This window comes from Leucoraja erinacea, chromosome 7, assembly GCF_028641065.1.
Source record: "Leucoraja erinacea ecotype New England chromosome 7, Leri_hhj_1, whole genome shotgun sequence".
Taxonomy (NCBI): Eukaryota; Metazoa; Chordata; class Chondrichthyes; order Rajiformes; family Rajidae; genus Leucoraja; species Leucoraja erinaceus.
This window is the reverse complement of record NC_073383.1, coordinates 57229863-57250075: the sequence shown is the minus strand read 5'-3', so window position 1 is coordinate 57250075 and position 20213 is coordinate 57229863. Positions and strand designations below refer to the sequence as shown.

At 41.4% G+C, this 20213-nt stretch overlaps 1 protein-coding gene across 1 annotated transcript in view; it reads right to left on the bottom strand.

Annotated features, from left to right (window-relative positions):
- thsd7ba (thrombospondin, type I, domain containing 7Ba) overlaps positions 1-20213 on the bottom strand; it is a 743639-nt gene that overhangs the window by 74606 nt on the left and 648820 nt on the right. Inside the window, exon 21 of the mRNA XM_055638650.1 lies at positions 4991-5136. Coding sequence (XP_055494625.1) covers positions 4991-5136 — 146 coding nt within the window. The remainder of the gene's footprint in view (positions 1-4990; positions 5137-20213) is intronic.

Sequence of the window (20213 nt, the reverse complement as noted above, 5' to 3'; positions counted from 1 at the left end):
TGCTGAGCAACAATCACCCCGTACACCAACACTATCCAATACACCAGGTACAATTATACCAAAGCTAATTAACCTACAATCTTGTACGCCTTTGGAATGGAAGGGGGCGCTGTCCTGTGCATGGCTGCCCAGCCAGCAGCTGTCTGTCTTTTCATCTTTTTATTTTTATTTTAAGTTAGTTAAAGTGTTTTGTTTGGAGGTCTAGACATTTTTATATGGGGGGTGGGGGGAAACTACCTTTCAGGGTCCCTACCTGGTCGGAGAGGCAGCTTTTCTCCGGGCTGCAGCTTCGACCCGTCCTCGCGGCCTACCAGCGGGCCTGGAGCGGCGTTTCCTGTCGGGGACCGCCCAGAACCTCGGCTTCGGCAGCGGCACAGCGCTGGAGCGCTATCGTGGAGCGGGCGATGCCTTTCTCGGGTCGCCGCGCTGGAGCTCCGGTGAGCTGAAGATCGCTGAGGAAAACATCGCGGAGCTGCGGGACTGTGGAGCGAACCAGCTGCGGGCGGCGGCGCTGAACTTTACACCGGGAGCCTGGGATCTCTAGATGAGATCGCCAGTTGTGGAGTCCAACCGGCGTGGCCTTGTTGGTTTCGGAAGCCGCGGCCTCGAGTACGGAAGCGGCCATTCCAGGATTCCCAAGCTGCTGAGAGGACTCTCCCGACGCCGGAGCAACATCACCCGGCGAGAACGGCCTGGAACATCGGGCCTCCGTAGAGGCAACTGTGGAGGCCTCAATATGCCCGACTATGGGTGAACTGGGGTTGGGGACTGGACTTTGTGTCTTCCCTTATAATGGGAACCATTGTGGGGGGGATGTTCTTTATGTTTAAAACTCTTATTAATGTTATGTCTGTATTCCTTCTTTATGTGCTGCAAAATGGCAAGAAGCATTTCACTTCACTACACCTAGGTGTATGTGAATGTGACCAATAAAATACCTTTGATACCTTTGATACATTTGATGTGGGAGGTAATCGGAGCACCCGGGGAAAACCCACGTGGTCACAGGGAGAACGTACAAATTTCTGACAGATAGCACCCATGGTCAGGATCAAACTTGGGTCCCTGGCACTGTGAGGCAGCAACACTACTGCTGCATCACTGTGCGGCTGAGTCATAAGTTAGTTACCTCTAAACATAAACATTATGCGTGAGTATGAGTACAACTCATATACATAAATTACATGAATATTGAAATACTGCCCTTCATCCTACATCAACTTAAACTTAATCAAAACACTTTTTCCTTTGTCGTCACTAATGGTCATGTCCAACTCTTTGGCATTCCTGTGCTCATTGACCAACAGGCTTCTAGTCCAATATCAGAAGGTCATTAAAATCGTTGTCCATGATGTCAGCTACCCACAACTCTAACATGTTGTCACATGCACCAAGATACAGTGAAACATTTATTTTGAGTCATTTCTATGCAGATTATACCGTAATAAGTAGATTCATACTTACATTAAGCAATTGCATAAGAGCAAACAAATAACATAATTTAGTGTATAGTGTTCCCACCATAGTGGAAGTATGGATGAAAAAGTGCAAGGATTGCAATGGGATAGGTTGGGAGAGCAAGAATTCACCTTAATGTATGAATGGATCATTCAAGCGTCTGATAACAGCAAAAAGGTTGTTCTAGAATTGGGCTATGGTTTCAATCCTCCCTTCTGCCCGGAGGGAGATGAGAGAAGAAAGAATGACCGAGGTGGGAGGAGTCCTTGATTATGTTGACTGTTTTCCCAAAGCAGTATAAAGTGTAGACAGAGACAATGGAAGGAAAGCCTGTGATGGACTAGGTTCCATTCACAACCCTCAGCAACTTCTTATGGTCTTGGGCAGAGCAGTTGCCATACCAAGCTGTGATGCATCTGCATAGGTTGGTAAGAGTCATCAGCTGTATGCTAAATTTCCTCAGCCTTCTGAGCTGCCATACAGAAGGAAGCTTGTTCTAAACTGTAACACACCGTCCAGCCTTTCTTTCCTTGTATCTCTTGCATTTACTTTTCACATGATCTTCCTCAAGCAATGCCCTTGATCATGCTGGACACCATCCACTGTATGGACTCGTCACCAAAATGATATATTCCACATCCCAATCCCCTCCATATCTGAGTTAGAATAGATGCTGTTGAAGGTGTTGTCTCTGACAGGAATTGATTCTTTATAACTCAACTAAAATTAAATAATTCACCCAATTAAGATTTTGATAAAAATTTATGTAAACATAATTAACTAAAATCATTGTAATATGTAGACACATGCTGGAATCTTATATAGAACATAAAGTGCATGAGTAACACAGCAGGTCAAGCAGCATCTCTGGAGGACATGGAGAGGCAATGTTCTGGGTCGGGACCATTCTGCACTCTGTATCTTCTCTTTTGCAATACCTATTGTACTGGACTCTGATGAGATTATATTTATGTATTGTATTGTCTGATCTGATTGGACAACATGCAAAACAAAGCTTTTTTCTGTACCTCGGTACATGTGGCAAATAATAAACTTAGACCTGAACTCTGAAGAAGGTCTCGACCAGAAATGCTGCCTATGCATGTCTTACTGATCCGCTGAGATACTCCAGCACTTTGTGTTCTTTTGCAGTACCATTTTACGTAATATCGTAAAAAAACATAACAGAAAAGGTGAAATAAATTAATGGGGTAACTGTATGTCTGCCTTCCCTGATGTGAAGCTGAGGTGTCAGATGTAAAATGCATCCAGCTGCCTTGCCAGTATTCACCTGCTTTGTTCTATACCATAACCTTGTTTTTTTTTTCAAGATATTTACATAGTTAACTTGAAACTCCAAACACACTATACCTGCAGCTTTCCCCATAATATTCAATGTGTTATTTTCACAATAAGCTTGTCAACTGCCACTTTATGTAACAAGTTCTTGCTATTTGTCCTTAATTACATAAAGCATTTCTAGAAGCTCAGTTATTTATTTTTAAATTACAAATGCTGATCATATCTGTTATTTAAGTAGCAGGCCTGCAATTAATTAATTACTCTTTTCCCTAATTTCTTCAGTAAGGATATTATATTCTCTACTATTGTCAAATGGCACAATTTACAAAGTGTAGAAGGATTGTGATACTGTGAACAGTGTTTCTATTTTATTCTCTCTGATTTTACTTACAACTAAAGGTGCATATTATTGCTACTCTGGAGAAAGGCACAAAATGCTGGAGTAACTCAATGGGTCAGGCAGCATCCCTGGAGAACCATAGATAAGGGACATTTTGGATCAGGACTCTGGGTACATCATCTATCCATGTTCTTCAGGGATGCTGTCAGACCCGCTGAGTTACTCCAGCATTTTGTGTCTTTCCTTGGTAAACCAGCATCTGCAGTTCTTGTTTTCGCATTGCTTCTGTGAGGGCTGCCACCTTGTCATGGTGGATAAGCTTGCATGAGCATAAGATCCTGAAGCTATGGACCTATGCTTCTGGTAGGATGATCCATGACAGGCAAGTCAATAGGGAGATTAATGACAAAGCACAGCCCAAGAAGAAGACTTCAACAGTGAAACAGATGAAGTATGGTGGCTGACCAAGAGGTGGAGCACCACAATGGCAGAGAAGGTTGGAAGAAGGCTGCATTAGGGAGAAACGCCCAACTGTTTTGGAGTCCATGTTGTTGGAGCCAGATATGTCTCTGTTAGGGACCATGTGGTAGCTGCTCACTTTTATGTCTCCCCACATAAAAGTGTGCAGTTTTCGCCTCCTAATTTGAGGAAGGATATTCTTGCTATTGAGGGGAGTGCAGCGTAGGTTCACCTGGTTAATTTCCGGGATGGCGGGATTGACATATGATGAAAGAATGGATTGACTGGGCTTATATTCACTGGAATTTAAAAGGATGAGAGGGGATCTTATGGAAACATATAACATTCTTAAGGGATTGGACAGGCTAGATGCAGGAAAAATGTTCCCAATGTTGGGGAGTCCAGAACCAGGGGCATAGTTTAAGAATAAGGTGTAGGCCATTTAGGACTGAGATGAGGAAATACTTTTTCACCCAGAGTTGTGAATCTGTGGAATTCTCTGCCACAGAAGGCAGTGGAGGCCAATTCACTGGATGCTTTCAAGGGATATGGGGCAAAAGTAGGAACAGGGGTACTGATTATGGATGATCAGCCATGATCATACTGAATGATGATGAAGACTCAAAGGGCCGAATGGCGCACTCCTGCACCTATTTTCTATGTTTCTATGTTTCTATCATGCCCAGCCATCCATCTGAAAAGCTACCAGGCGGACAATCAGACTCGACTAATTGTTTGCCGTCGATGATCATTATAGTGCCGAGAACCTTGCTATATTTATCAAAATTAATTACTTTTTCAGTTATTTGTAATGATTATTTAAATACATGTGCAGTTTGGAATTCATTGGTATTTGTAATATCTGGGAAAAATATTTCATGGGGATAAATTTAATGCAAAAGTTTTGTCCTCTGTTCACCAACCACCCACGCAATTAGAATGCCTTTGTTTTCCACGTTGGATTTCTCTCCTTTACTGATCAAGTTTATTCATTACTTTCAGTTCAAGAATGTGATTCTAATTTACAAAAGAAACCCATTTATTCTCCAATGTCACTTTGGTGACACAACGGCTTTTCAGCTGAAATGAGAAACAGGTTTTATGCAGATACTGTATAACTGCAGAAACAAGATGTGAGAAGGCAGAAATTGAAATAAATCCAATTGATATATATGTAATGTTGCAACCCCCTGTCATCTCATTGCTATTAATTCCGGTAATAACTGAAATTACAAATTTCCATCATAGGACAAGCTTTAGGTAGTATGACTTTGCAAAGGAAAATTATTACTTCAATTAAGTAAAGAAGCCAAAATCACTGCATTTCAATAGAAACATTAACTTTGGTTAAAGATCTGATTTTAAGCTGACATTGAATCAAAAAAGATAGTTTAGTAGTGATGTTAAAATGTAGTAAAGTGATTTTCTTACCTCAATTTTGCATGAAGACCATTCACCGAAGACCCAGCTATAACAAGGCTTTACAAGGCAAGGTCGATATTGAATTAGATGGGAGGAGCAGGGCCTTCCCTCTCCATGGGTCTTTTGTAGCACATGTCTGGTACGTTTCATTTGACCTAAAATAAGATTGATTTTCACACTAAACAATCTGTCACAGCTGCAATGAAGTACAATGTAGTGTATTTTCAATGGCACTGGAATACTTGAAGTATATGCACCATTTTTTACCCGAAGTGGCGGCGCTGTGAAATGGCTGCGGCTCGCCTGCAGTCTGTCTGTTTTTACATTTTTGTGTTGTTTTTTTTGTCTTGTTCAGTTAAACTTTTGGTTATTAGGTTGTGTTATGTGTGGGGGGGGAGGGGTGAAACAGGGCTTTCTGTATCTCCCTTCGGGGGAATGCGACTTTCTTGTCGTATCCCCCTTCTCTTCCCCCGTCTGAGCTGAGGCCTAATGGCGGAGCTGGCGGCCTCCAACCTGCGACCGACCTCGAGGATCCGGAGGTAGAGCCAGCCATGACTTACCAACGCGAGGCTGGCCGTCTTCAAGCTGCGGCGGCGTTCGGGCAGCGGCTCGACTCGGCGCTCCAGTGAGGGTGGACGACGCGGGGCTGAGACACTACTGTGAGGGCGGCCCGGCTCCCAGCTGGAAGGCACTCCCATGTGGGTGGCCCGGCTCCCGGCTGGAAGGCGCTCCCGTGTGGGCGGCCCGGTGCGGGGCTGAGACGCTCCTGTGTGGGCGGCCCGGCTCCCGGCTCGAAGGCGCTCCCATGTGGGTGGCCCGGTGCAGCGCTGAGCCGCTCCCGTGAGGGCGGCCTGGTGCGGGGCTGGAAGGCGCTCCCGTGTGGGCGGCCTGGCTCCCGGCTGGAAGGCGTTCCCGTGTGGGCGGCCCGGCTCCCGGCTGGAAGGCGCTCCCGTGGGGTGGCCTGGTGCGGGGCTGAGACGCTCCCGTGTGGGCGACCCGGTGTGGGGCGGAGACGGTGCTCCGGCGGCTGAGGCGGCGTTCTGGCGGCGGCAACCTGAATCCGAGGCTCGGCCGCGGGCCATTGGATGACATCGTTGGGAGCTCGCAGGTCACAGGTTGATGCCTGTTTTCCGGAGCTCCCGTGGCAACAACTGCGTCCGCTGGACTGGAGGGCGGCAGCTTCGACCACCCATTGAACCGCGGGACTGTCTTACCATCGCCCGGTGGGGTATCAGCTCAGCACAGAGGGAGAAGAGGAGGGAAGAGACAGCAACCCTAAGACTATTAATAATAATAATAATAAATTTTATTTATGGGCGCCTTTCAAGAGTCTCAAGGACACCTTACAAAAATTTAGCAGGTAGAGGAAAAACATGTAAGGGGAATGAAATAAATAGTAGAGACATGACTAGTACACAAAGTAAATACAGAATTCAATACAAAACACAGTATGAGGCAATTAATGCACAGATGAAAAGGGACGGCACGTGGGGCTAAGGATAGGCAGAGGTGAAGAGATGGGTCTTGAGGCGGGACTGGAAGATGGTGAGGGACACGGAATTGCGGATCAGTTGGGGGAGGGAGTTCCAGAGCCTGGGAGCTGCCCTGGAGAAGGCTCTGTCCCCAAAACCGTAGAGGTTGGATCCATCACAGTGAGGAGGTGCTTGGTGAACTCACTTTGGTGGATGTTAATTTGTGTTTATTGTGTGTTGTTTATTATTACATGTATGACATTTCGTTCAGACCGAAAGGTCTGAATGACAAATAAAGGATTCTATTCAATTTTTCATAGCTGGTTGGTTCAATAGCCATGATCATATCTGAAGTTATTACATTGAGCATCAACAGCATTAATTAATTAATAATAATAGACTAAAAATAAAGTATTTTAGTCGTAATGCTTTAACATGCAGCACACCTGTTTTATAAATGGATTGGATTATTATAATTATGTAACATTTAATATATTTAACACATTCTTAATACATTTTTACTGATTCTTAAGAATCTATAACTTTGGCCTTATAAGAAAGACCAACATCACTTTGATTATTGGATGAACTATCTCTTTGATACTGTATCAACCTTTAACTTTGCATAGGCTGATATCATTTCACCTTGTTTGCAACTCGTAAACAAGGTAAAACTTCCAAAATGGATGGATAGTATAAAACCTGGGAATGTGGTAATCAGTGAAAAGCTTGGCACTAATTATGAAGAGGGCAGAAGTGGACTGGTGGAATAAACTGATACACGCAAGGAGAATAGCAAAGAGAAGCATATTTGCAGGAAGAATGATGTGAGATAATACAGAATAGATGTTACATATCGAAAATAAATGACTAACGGGCCGGTTGGATTCCCCACTCTTTCGCATTTTCAAAAGGTATGCGAAAGTGGGGAATAGGATAGAATGGATTGTTTTGCAAAGACCTAGTACAGTCTCAATGGGATGAATACTTTTCTCTGTGCTGCAACAAATAAAGGATTTTATGATTTTAAGACCGATATAGCGTTTCACGTTAATGATTAGCACTAAGTATGATGGAGACATAAGAGACTTTAGATGCTGGAATCTGGAATGAATCAACAAACTACTGGGGAAACTCAGTGGCACAGGCAACATCTGTGAAGAGAAATGGACAGATGACATATCAGGTCGCAATCCTTCATCTGGTCACCAACTGCATCTACAGCAAAGGCTTAAAGTAAATGTTAAAATAATGGAAGGCAGGAAAGTAAAAGGATTGCAGCAATGAAAAGAGGAACTGATGAAGGGTCTTGACCCGATACTTCAACTAACTAATTCCGTTCACGGCTGCTGCAGTTCCTCCACCAATTTGTTTTTTATACTCCAAGTCTGATGTTCAACAAAAGCAAAATACTGCTTGCTAAAATTTGAAAAGAAAGCAGAACGAGCAAAACACTGAATGCTAAAATCTGAAAGGAAAGCAGAAATTGTTGAAAATATTCAATAGGGTGGGCAGCATCTGAGAGGAAGAAAAATGAGTTAATATTTGTCTGGCATTTTCTCAGAATTTTTAAATTTGTGTTGAATGATAAGCATGTAAGTTAGAGTCTAATAAGATTCTGAATTTAAAGACAGTAGAAACCACTGCCATTGAATTATCAGTGGTCCATTTATACTTTTGATATCAATAATTCTTTCACCTAGAATAACTGTCCAGGCCGATACTAATCCATACCTTTGTATCATCAGGCCTTAGGCACACTCAATATTGCAACCCCCTCCCTCCCCACAGGTCATATTTAAGTGAGACTAGATTGTGGGGCACGTTGGTCCCTGTCACAAGGGAGGCCCTGTCCCCCAACACAATATTCCACCACTGAGCCATAGCCCCCACCTGCACATGATCGGCTGACAGGCCCACACTAACGGCAGAAGTTAATTTGAAGTTAATAACTTTGCATTTAATATTTTTATTACCTTGCCATCCCTCTTCCTACTCCTATCCTCCTCCATTCCCCCTCATCCCCCAGCACTCCCTCCCCCTCGTCTTCACCCTCCCTCTTCTTTCCCCTGACCTCCTCCCCCACTCCCTCCCTCACCTCTCCCTTCCTTTCCTATCCCCTACCCTCACTCATTCCCTCCCTCCCTCCCTCCATAAATTCTCTCCCCTTCCTACCCTCATCCTCTCCCTCCATCCCCCCTCGTCCCCCACTCTCCCTCCTCACTTCCCCACTTTCTCTTCCCTCTCCCTCCCTACCCCCTCCTTTCCATCAATGCCCTTTGTGATGCCAGTAAACATGCGCATGGTAACCCTCCCCCAACTGCACATGTGCGTGTGGGGGTGCTGTTTAAAGTTAATTTAAGTTTTAAATGTTAATGACTTTTAAAATATATTAGCAATCGGAGCAAAACTTGTTTAATTTACGTCACAGGACAATGGTGAGTAAGGTGGGCCAAAAATGTAGCGCTGTCATGTACCGTTTTTGCGCAAATATAGGTACAAACAGACAAACAAACAAGATGAATATTTTAGTAATATATTGATTAGCAAACAGCAGAGATCTGCAGGGTGCTCACAAGCAGTATATCTGCAAAACTTGAAAGACTTACCACTGCATCTGCAGCCGAAGGTACAAGAAAGTATTAAAAGAGCGAAGGAAAGGGAGATGAGAGGGGTGCAACAAAAAAGAGGTATCAAGGCAAAGAGCAGGGGAAACTAATCATTCGGCACAAACTGCTTTTATTTTACAATGGAGCCTGACAGACCATGCATGCACCTTTCAGTCAGGATTCCATAAGGAGCATGGATTAGACCCCTATTGTATTATCACTGCCAGTCCAGGTATCTGGTTTAGCACAGGGTTTTTCAAAACTGCATTTGGCCCATTATTTGCAAACACAAAAAGATTGACAATATTTTGAAATCTAAATTCTTGATTTATCCTTTTTTCATAGAGTCGTAGAGTTATAGAGTCATCCAGCGTGAAAACAGGACCTTTAGCCTAACTTGCCCATGCCGACCAATGCGTTTTGCCCATATCCCTCTGAACCTATCCTACCCATATACCTGTCTAAATGTTTCTTAAACATTGTAATAGTACTTGCCTCAACTACCTCTTCTGGCAGCTCATTCCATACACCCACCACCGTTTGTGTAAAAAAAGTTGCTCCTCTAGTTCCTATTACGTGTGCATTTACCCAGTCTATTCCTCTCATGATTTTGTACACCTCTGTAAGATCCCCTCTCGTCCTCCTGCATCCAAGGAATAAAGACCTAGGCTGGTCAACCTCTCTATGTAGTTCAGGGATGCTGGAAATGCAATAGGCCACACACAACACTCACAACTATCTTTACATTTTTGGATCATTGATCTGAAATGTTAACTGTTCCTCTTTTCACATATGCAGTTCAGCCAACATACTTTTTTGTATCATTTCCTATTGTATACACCATGATAGTGTGTGCTTGTTTGTAGCTCATCCATCGTCCCGACATCACAAGGATACAAATGCATGACATCTTAGTGCTGGCTTGGAGCTATCATGTTAAGCAGTAATAAATTAAATTCCTTTCACAGAAATAATAGTTTTTGTGCCACTCATCTATTTGTTCCCAAATTAATTGCGAAAACATATGGTTTAGCTGTAACTTTGAGGTAAGAGTTCTCATCATTTCCTGAAGCATGACAATTAACTGTCAGGGAAAAATATGCAATAGAATTGAGAGGAACAAAGTTAAATTTACAAGGCCACCATCTGTGGAAAGCATGAAACAGCTGATTAACAAAACATAATGCTTTAGTTATACAGAACATCTTGATCAAGCTTATCAAGTAACCGGCATAGAAATGCTTTCTTTAACCTGCTTGCTGTAGTGGTGGGCCTGGCGGCCACGGTGGCATGGTGCTGAAGTTGCTGTCTTACAGTGCTTGCAGCACCAGAGACCCGGGTTCGATCCTGACTACGGGACAATGGGTGCTGTCTGTACAGAGTTTGTACTTCTCCCCGTGACTGCGTGGATTTTCTCTGAGATCTTCGATTTCCTCCCACACTCCAAAGACGTACAGGCATGTAGGTAAATTGGCTTGGTATAATTGTAAATTGTCCTTAACGTGTGTAGGATAGTGTTAATGTAGGGGATCACAGGTCGGTGCGGACTCGGTGGGCCAAAGGGCCTGTTTCTGCACTGTATCTCTAAACTAAAGTAAGACATTGTCAAATAGTGATGCAGATTGTAAATTAGGGACTGATGTAAATGGGTAATGGTGTACACACGTAGTTTCAGCTACAAATAAACAACATTAAAAAACAAAAAAGTGACTCTCTGATCACAAACGTTATTTGGGATGATAAAACACATAGAATCCATAAACGACATCTATGTAAACCCAAAGAAATTGATGGACTGGCTCTCCCCAATTTTTGGGCAACAAATATTTAAAATGTAATCTATTGGTTGGACAACACATGCCAACAGGTAAAATGGTTAGTAATGGAAAGAGAGAATTGCTCGCCTTTTAATATAGGCGCGATTCTTCTCTCTCCAACAAAGTTGAAGAACACACTATATGATAAAAATCCGATTTTTCACAGCACTCTACGAATCTGGAGACAAGTAAAATCAACTTTTAAACTAAGAAATTTATCTCTTCTCTCCACCAATAGCTAATAACCCTTTGTTCAAGCCATCTATTATAGATAAAATGTTTACTTATTGGGAAAGACTAGGAATTTAAAAACTTCGAGATCTCTACGAGATGGGAACTCTTCTGTCATTTCAGGAATTACAGTCAAAATACCACCTGAAAGGTAATCAATATGTCAGATATCTCCATGACTACCAAACTCTGCTGCCAGATATATTAGACAAATGTATGAATAGAAACTCAGGCAAACAATTTAACATCATATTTGTATAACACCCTTCTAAATATAGAAATCCCATCGTCAGATGCAATTAGAAGAGACTGGGAAGAGGAACTAGGCCTAAAAATTCCAAAAGACACATGGGAAGGAAATGTTTTATATATACACAACTGTTCGATTAATGTTAGACATACTTTAATTCAATTTAAAACACTGCACAGACTCTACTATTCAAAGACTAAACTGAATAAGATATTTTCAAATGTATCTCCTATTTGTGACAAATGTCTCCTTCAAGAAACAACTATAACACATTCCCTCGCCTCTTGCATAAAACTACATAACTTTTGGAAAGGAATTTTTGAAATTTTTCTCTAAAACATTAAAAACAAAACTGGACCCCCATGCGGAACTGATTATTCTTGGAACATCAGAAGCCTTCCCTGAGTTATTATTATTTCAGAGACGTTTCCTTAAGTATGGCCTGATAACGGCGAAAAATCTAATACTTAAATTCTGGAAAAATACATCTGCCCCTACTCTTAAAATGTGAATTACAAACATGTCTGAGATGCTACATCTTGAAAATATGAGACTTGTCTTAGCAGAAAAACCAGAGCAGTTTTCGAAGACATGGACACCATTCATTGATTCATTACAAGGATAGTATGGTGCAACACAATTTTGGAATTAAATCGAATTACGGGTTGGGTGATGGGTAGGGAGAGATACAAAGCAGATATATCATCACTTTTTGTTTTTCGTTCTGTTTTTGTCTTTTTATTTCTTTATATTGTTCTTATTTCTTTTACTTCACTCTTTGGCTACACCAATTTGGTAGTCTAGGGTTCTATTCTTGCACATTCACTTTCTCTCTCTCTTGCTTTTTCTCCTTTCTTCTTTCTCACCTTTAGCTAAAAATTAAAATTGAAGCTGTACAATAAATGCATTATGTCATATGCCACGGTTTATACTTTTGTACACTGCTTCTAATAAAAATAAAAAATAAATCAAAAAAAACAAATTGTTAAACGAGTGTCTCTTGGGGAAAGCAACAATTTTAAAAGAACCCGAGTCGGCTTTTCTAATTTTAACTTCAATTTAATCATATTCTTACAGAACTTTTGTAAGTTAAGGCAGTCAATTTTCATTTTTTGACTTGCCAGCGAAATAATCACTTTCATCTGGAGAGAGTTAATTAACAAAATAATCATAGGCCACCAAAAGTAGTTGAGAAGCAGCAGTCTGCTGGATGAAGTCCAGGTGGAGAGAACCATGCTCATTAATTGCCTTCCCTCGCCATCCCGATGTAGGACACGGCATACTCGTGCCTAAATGCTATTGATTTTAAATTTATATAAGTGTTGATAAAATTTCTGATTCATTTTTTGGGGAACATTCAGCAAATTAACGATTAGATTGCATTGCAATTATTGTAAAGGTTAAGAGGCCTTTTGTGAAATAATGTTTCCATGCAAGCATGTGTGATTTGATTTTAGTCTCAAAGAGTAACATGGTTTAGTGGCTGCACACTGAACAAGACGATATACTCTCCACAGAGCAGATTACCGATCTGCTGATAGCAGTCATGGCGATGACTGCTGCAAAGTGAAGCACACTTGGACACCTTTAACAATGTTGTTGCGTACTTTGTATTACAAACACAGAGCTTTTAATGGGGCACATGCTCTGGAAGATTTATCAGTAGAGATTTTTTTTATTACTCATCTCCAAGCTAAAATTGAAAACCAGAGAAAATGAAGGCACAGCTGACAAACCACTTACACAAAAATGTTGGAATAGAAAATCAAGCATAGCCTAGAATCTAAAGTGCTCGCTCATTACATATTCCTCAATTCTCACATAATGTATTTCTGAATTATTCATGATGTATCCAGGGGTGGCCAAGTAGGTGAAAAATTGGGATAAAAAAACTGAAGATAGCAGTAATGGAGATCTACCGAGATGAGAATTGAACTTTAATTAACATTTGGGCTAGAAAGCCATAAGTCATTAGAGACAATTCAACCCTTAAAAATGTAGTTGCGGGGCATCTACTAGGTGGAATGTTTAGGTTATGAGAGTCATTAAAATAATGATTTAAACTTAATCATGTGGAATTTAACTACTTATCAATTACCAATGTACACTTAAGCATAAAACAATAGCCTATTTAGATTAGAGAGGGCTTCTAACCTCAAGCCTTTGGTGTTCCACTTTATGAATGTTGCTTTTAAACTTAATTCCCTTCATCAATAAAATTAATTGTGCCTTGTGGGCAACAGTAGATTATTGGCATTGAGTCACAGTGTGGAATTCTAACTTCCTGACATACTAGAAGTGAGGTGGGAGGTAGTGGATAAAGGCTCATGTGATGTCCCAAAGATTCAAAATCTTCTTTGTCTACTTGTGGCATTTCAAACCAGCCACTACATTAAGCCAATCAAGATTCAAGATTCAAGAGATTTAAGAGAGTTTATTGTCATGTGTCCCTGATAGGGCAATGAAATGCTTGCTTTGCTTCAGCACAACAGAACATAGTAGGCATTGACTACAAAAAAGATCAGTGTGTCCATATACCATTATATAAATATATACACACATGAATAAATAAACTGATGAAGTGCAAATAACAGATAATGGGCTCTTAATGTTCAGAGTTTTGTCCGAGCCAATTTTAATAACCTGATGGCTGTGGGGAATTAGCTATTCCTGAACCTGGTTGTTGCAGTCTTCAGGCTCCTGTACCTTCTACCTGAAGGTAGCAGGGAGATGAGTGTGTGGCCAGGATGGTGTGGGTCCTTGATGATACTGCCAGCCTTTTTGTGGGAGCCACTGCGATAGATCCCCCCGATGGAAGATAGGTCAGAGCCGATGATGGACTGGGCAGTGTTTACTACTTTTTGTAGTCTTTTCCTCTCCAGGGCACTCAAGTTGTCGAATCAAGCCATGATGCAACTGGTCAGCATGCTCTCTACTGTGCACCTGTAGAAGTTAGAGAGAGTCCTCCTTGACAAACTAACTCTCTGTAATCTTCTCAGGAAGTAGAGGCGCTGATGTGCTTTCTTAATAATTGCATTAGTGTTCTTGGCCCAGGAAATATCTTCAGAGATGTGCACGCCCAGGAATTTGAAGCTCTTGACCCTTTCAATCATCGACCCGTTGATATAAACGGTACTGTGGGTCCCCATCCTACTCCTTCCAAAGTCCACAATCAGTTCCTTGGTTTTGCTGGTGTTGAGGGCCAGATTATTGTGCTGGCCCCCTATGGACAGTCGCTTGATCTCTCTTCTATACTGACTCATCCCCATCAGTGATACGTCCCACAACAGTGGTGTCGTCAGCGAACTTGATGATGGAGTTTGCACTATGACCGGCTACGCAGTCATGAGTATAGAGTGAGTACAGCAGGGAACTGAGCATGCAGCCTTGAGGTGCTCCCGTTCTGATTGTTATCGAGTCTGACACACTTCCACCAATACAAACAGACTGTGGTCTGTGAATGAGGAAGTCGAGGATCCAATTGCAGAGAGATTCGCAGAGACCTAGTTCTGCGAGTTTGGTAACCAGCTTGGAGGGGATGGTTGTATTAAATGCCGAGCTGTAATCAATGAACAGCCTGACATATGAGTTTTTGTTGTCCAAGTGGTCCAGAGCGGATGGAGGGCCAGCGAGATCGAATCCACCGTTGATCTGTTGTAGCGGTAGGCGAACTGCAGTGGGTCCAGGTTTTTGTCGAGGTAGGAGTTGATTTGCGCCATGATCAACCTCTGAAAGCACTTCATCACCACAGGCGTTAGTGCTACTGGTCGATAGTCATTGAGGCACGTCATCTTACTCTTCTTGGGCACCAGTATAATTGATGCCCTTTTGAAGCAGGTGGGAACCTCAGAAGTGAGAGGTTGAAAATGTCCATAAAAAATCCAGCCAGTTGGTCCGCACAGGTTTTTAGAACACGACCAGGTATACCATCAGGTCCAGGCGCTTTTCGAGTGTTCACCCCTCTGAAGGATTTCAAGACGTCAGCCTCTGTGACTGAGACTGAGATACCATCACAGTAAAAGGGGGCTCGGGGTGGCACATCAGTGTTCTCCTTATCAAAGCGTGCGTAAAACGCATTGAGCTCATCAGGGAGTGATGTTCCGCCGACATTCGAGCTGCCTCCTGGTTTCGCCTTGTAGGAGGTGATTGCATTCAGGCCCCGCCACAGCTACCGAACATCTGCCTCATCCTCCAGTTTGGAGTAGAAGACCCTTTTGGCCTTTTTGATGGCCTTACCAAGGTCTTATCTGGACTTCTTGTAGACCACTGTATCATCAGACATGAATGCCCGGCGTCTGGTCTTCAGAAGAGTGCGGATCTCAAAGTTCATCCAAGGTTTCTGATTGGGAAACACTCGGAAGGTTTTTGTAGGGATGCAGTCCTCCACACATTTCTTAATGAAGTCTGTAACTACTGAGGCTGCACAACTGCTGTGCATCAGCATCAAAGATCAGCCTTGCTCATTGCATTCCCCTGCTGATTTTCAAAGTATGTCATTGTGAGAGAGCATCCATGTTGATAAGGCTTTTGAACTATGTAAAATATTGTTCCAATATAGTCATGTGACAGGTTAGGAAATAAAACTACAAATTGCTTCATTTTTGCAATGTTTACTATAAAGCCTCTGCAAAATCTTAAATGAGAACTTCTGCTGTCAGATGTAGAAATAATTGTACCAACATTTTCAGAATTAGGTGACAAACTGTACTCTGATATTCCAGAAATTGAACTTGTTAGTAAGGGTCTTGGTGAGACCACACCTGGAGTATTGCGTACAGTTTTGGTCTCCAAATCTGAGGAAGGACATTATTGCCATAGAGGGAGTGCAGAGAAGGCTCACCAGACTAATTCCTGGGATGTCAGGACTGTCGTATGAAGAAAGACTGGATAGACTTTGTTTATACTCTCTAGAATTTAGGAGATTGAGAGGGGATCTTATAGAAACTTACAAAATTCTTAAGGGGTTGGACAGGCTAGATGCAGGAAGATTGTTCCCGATGTTGGGGAAGTCCAGGACAAGGGGCCACAGCTTAAGGATAAGGGGGAAATCCTTTAAAACCGAGATGAGAAAAACTTTTTTCACACAGAGAGTGGTGAATCTCTGGAACTCTCTGCCACAGAGGGTAGTTGAGGCCAGTTCATTGGCTATATTTAAGAGGGAGTTAGATGTGGTCCTTGTGGCTAAGGGGATCAGAGGGTATGGAGAGCAGGCAGGTACGGGATACTGAGTTGGATGATCAGCCATGATCATATTGAATGGCAGTGCAGGCTCGAAAGGCCGAACGGCCTACTCCTGCACCTAATTTCTACGTTTCTATGTTTCTATGAAATGGAGAGAGCAAGAGAGAGAATGAGATTGAATGAGGGAGAGGGTGAGAGAGAGAGAGAGAAACAAAACAGATTTCAAATTTTCAAAAGTTACAATTTTTATGATTTTTACTTATTAAAAAATGTATCTTTCACATTTCACTGTGGCCTTTCACTGCCAATTTCTAGCCATCTTTGACTCTCCACTGTTCTATAGATCTCTGTTAAATTTCCTCCTAATGGGTGATTTACAAACTGAAAGCAAGTACTTCTCTGGAGAGATGGTTGCTCACATAAGAACTGATTTACTCTGGATAAACATGGAAACTAGTGGATTGAAGGTAGCTTCCAACAGAACAACAATTCCAACACACTTAATTGCTGGCTACTCATGTGAATTTAAAGCCAGCTGCATGTAAGATTAAACAGCCAGTTTGTCAATATCTGCACTGTTTGCTCTCACACAGATATCAAGACAAATCGCATTTCTCTGTCTTTCCTCAACATAATTTTGTATCTTACTTTGTCAATATCAACCCTATAATAAATCATGATATTGTTTCTGCATACATACGTCCCCATGATTGATTGACCTCATGTGAAAAAAGCATGATATATTTTCTCTGTTCTTTCTTTCAGTTATCGTTGTAAATTTGACAGACTTTATAACAATTCTTTAGAGTTTGTTCATAGCATCAGCATCAAATTTATTCACTCTTCCACTAGAGCTGTTGTCTTGAGCTGCCATACCGCTAATCTTTGGAATTCTTACTCTCTACTCTTTCTATAATACCAACCATTCTAACTAAGCTTGTGGTCACCAATCCAAATAACTCCTTATGTACTTTGATGTCAATTCCTGTCAGGCTGATTTATCTCCCCCTCTTAACCCCATTCTCCTGCCTTCTCCCATAACCTCTGACAACTGTACTAATCATGAATGTATCTATCTCGGTCTTAAAAATATCCACTGACTTGGCAAAGAATTCCACAGATTCACCACCCTCTGACTAAAATCCATTCCCAGTACTCAATGATCACATGGGCAATGAAGCATGATGAAAGTGAATCCACAATTATAAAATATGTCTATTCAATGAAAAAAACAAAAGAAAGCAGTCAATCATGAACCACCTCAGCTCAGAAATGACATGTGTTTGATTATTATATGCAAACATACTTCATTTCACATATCATACTTCTAAGCATCATAAAATAAAAGTACAAAGCTGGAGTGTCTGGGGCAAGAAATATAGACTTATTTGTGCTAATATCAAGATGCAGTAACTCCTACCAACTGAAGTGGTTTGTAATTCACCATGGATATGGTCAGACCAGGACCAGCTATAGTAGGGTATTATAAAGAATTAATATAATCAGGCAAAATCAACTGGGTTTTGAGAAAGGAAAAATATATTTGTCCTGCAAACGAACTTATGTTGATAATGCGGAACCAGTGGATGTGCCGTACTTAGATTCCCAGAGACATTTGGAAAGATGTTCCATATAATGCCATTAAGGAAATTGAATGCTCCTGGTGTATAAAGGAACAGAGTGGTGAATGAAAGATAGTCTTGTTTACTGGAAAAGGTAACAGGCATAAATGGTATTTCTCTGTGTGGCAAGATGTAATGAGATGTAATATCACAAGAATTAGTGCTGGGACCTCAAAGTTTTGAAATTATTAAACAATTAGATGAAGGCACCAAAGGTATGGTTGCTAAGAACAATATAAAGAGTTGTGTGGAGAACAAGGTTTCAGAGGGATATAAACAATGGGCAAGGATCTTGCAAGTGGAGCATAATGGGGAACATTATACATTTTGAAAGGAAAAACACATAAGAAAAAAAATAGTGAAAGATTGCAGTACTCTGAGGTCCAAAAATACATGGCTTAAATTAAATTATCCGTGAATTAATAACTAGAAACTGAATTTCCCAAAACAATAATTATTATGCTGTTTCATTCTCAGGATATGAATCTCACTGTGAATAGTAGATTTTATTACTCTTCGTGATTGCCTTTGAGAATGACTTTTGTTCAAGTAGTGAAGGTGCTCCCATGGTGCTAATAGATGGGGACATTTAATGTTTTGACACATTTGATAATGAAGGAAAGGCAGTCTACAATGAAGTCATGATGACGAACGACTTAAAGATAAAGATGTTTCCATACATTTATTATCCTTGTCCTTTTATTAGCGCAGATTACAGGTCTGTGTAGAAACACTGAGAAAATCTTGACAACATCTGGCAGTGTATCCTGGAGGCAGAATTATCTGTAACCACATTTTATTGGTAATGGGGGTACAGAGGTTTTGATGAAATATTTATCAAGATCTGAAATTGGCTTATCTAGTATTGTTCCAGATGTTTAGTTCAGTTTAATTTATTGTTACATGTACCAAGGTGAAAAGATTCAGTCAAAGGCACAGACTATACATAATTACAGTCAAATCGCTATTATCTGGTAATACGTTCCTTTTTATTCTTCTCTCACTTCCATTTCATTTTGTCAATTGTCTTACATTTTTCCTCTCTGATCTCTAATCCTTCAGCCTTAAAAACACTCTCTTTAGTTACATCTCACGATGCCTAATAATTAATTTTACTCTACATTCTTTCTTATCTCAGGAGGCCAATTTCACCTTATCCAGTCCATTTACACCATTGTTGTGTTTCAATCCTAGAACAATTCTGGTAAATATTGCCGGTATCTGTTCCAAAGTTTCCAACATCTTTACAGAGCAGGAAACAGAAATACTAAACTTCTAAACTTGTATCACAAAAGGTTAGCATAATTTTCTAGCTTGTGTATGTCATATCTTCATTTATAAGGCCAAAGAGCACATAAGCTATTTAAATTAACTTGTTATCCTGTTCGCAAAACCTTTGTGCAAAACAACTGTAGGATGAGTTCCTGCGCTTTCTTTAAAAGGGCAGCACAGTGGCAGAGTTGGTGCGATACAGCACCAGAGACCCAGGTTCCATCCTGACCATGGGAGCTGTATATACAGAGTTTGATCATTCTCCCTGTGACTGCATGGGTTTTCTCCAGGAGCTTCGGCTTCCTTTCCCATTCCAACCACGTGCAGGTTAGTAGGTTAATTGGCTTCTGTAAATTGTCCCCAGTGTGTAGGTTAGAACTAATGTACAGGTGGTCTTGGTCGCCATGGACTCAATGGGCCAAAGGATCCATTTCCACTCTGTATCTCCAAACTAAACTAAACTAAACTAAAAAGATGCCATATCTATATAATTAAAAGTCTCATCTTGACCACTTCCTGTCTGCACTGTATATTGATTTTAGAAAAAGGGCTACAATATATCACTATGATTTTTGGCCATCTTACTCACAATCCTCCTCCGCTGAGCAGGCCCTGAGGATTTTTCCCAACGATGAAAAATAAAAAAGTTATGAGTGTTTAAAAAACCTTGAGATCCTCTCGCCTGTCAATCAGCGCGATGAAGGTAACGTGGGGAGGGGGGCCAGGACTATAAAACCCAGATGCCTGGACGTGACTCAGTCACTGCAAGATCGTGAGG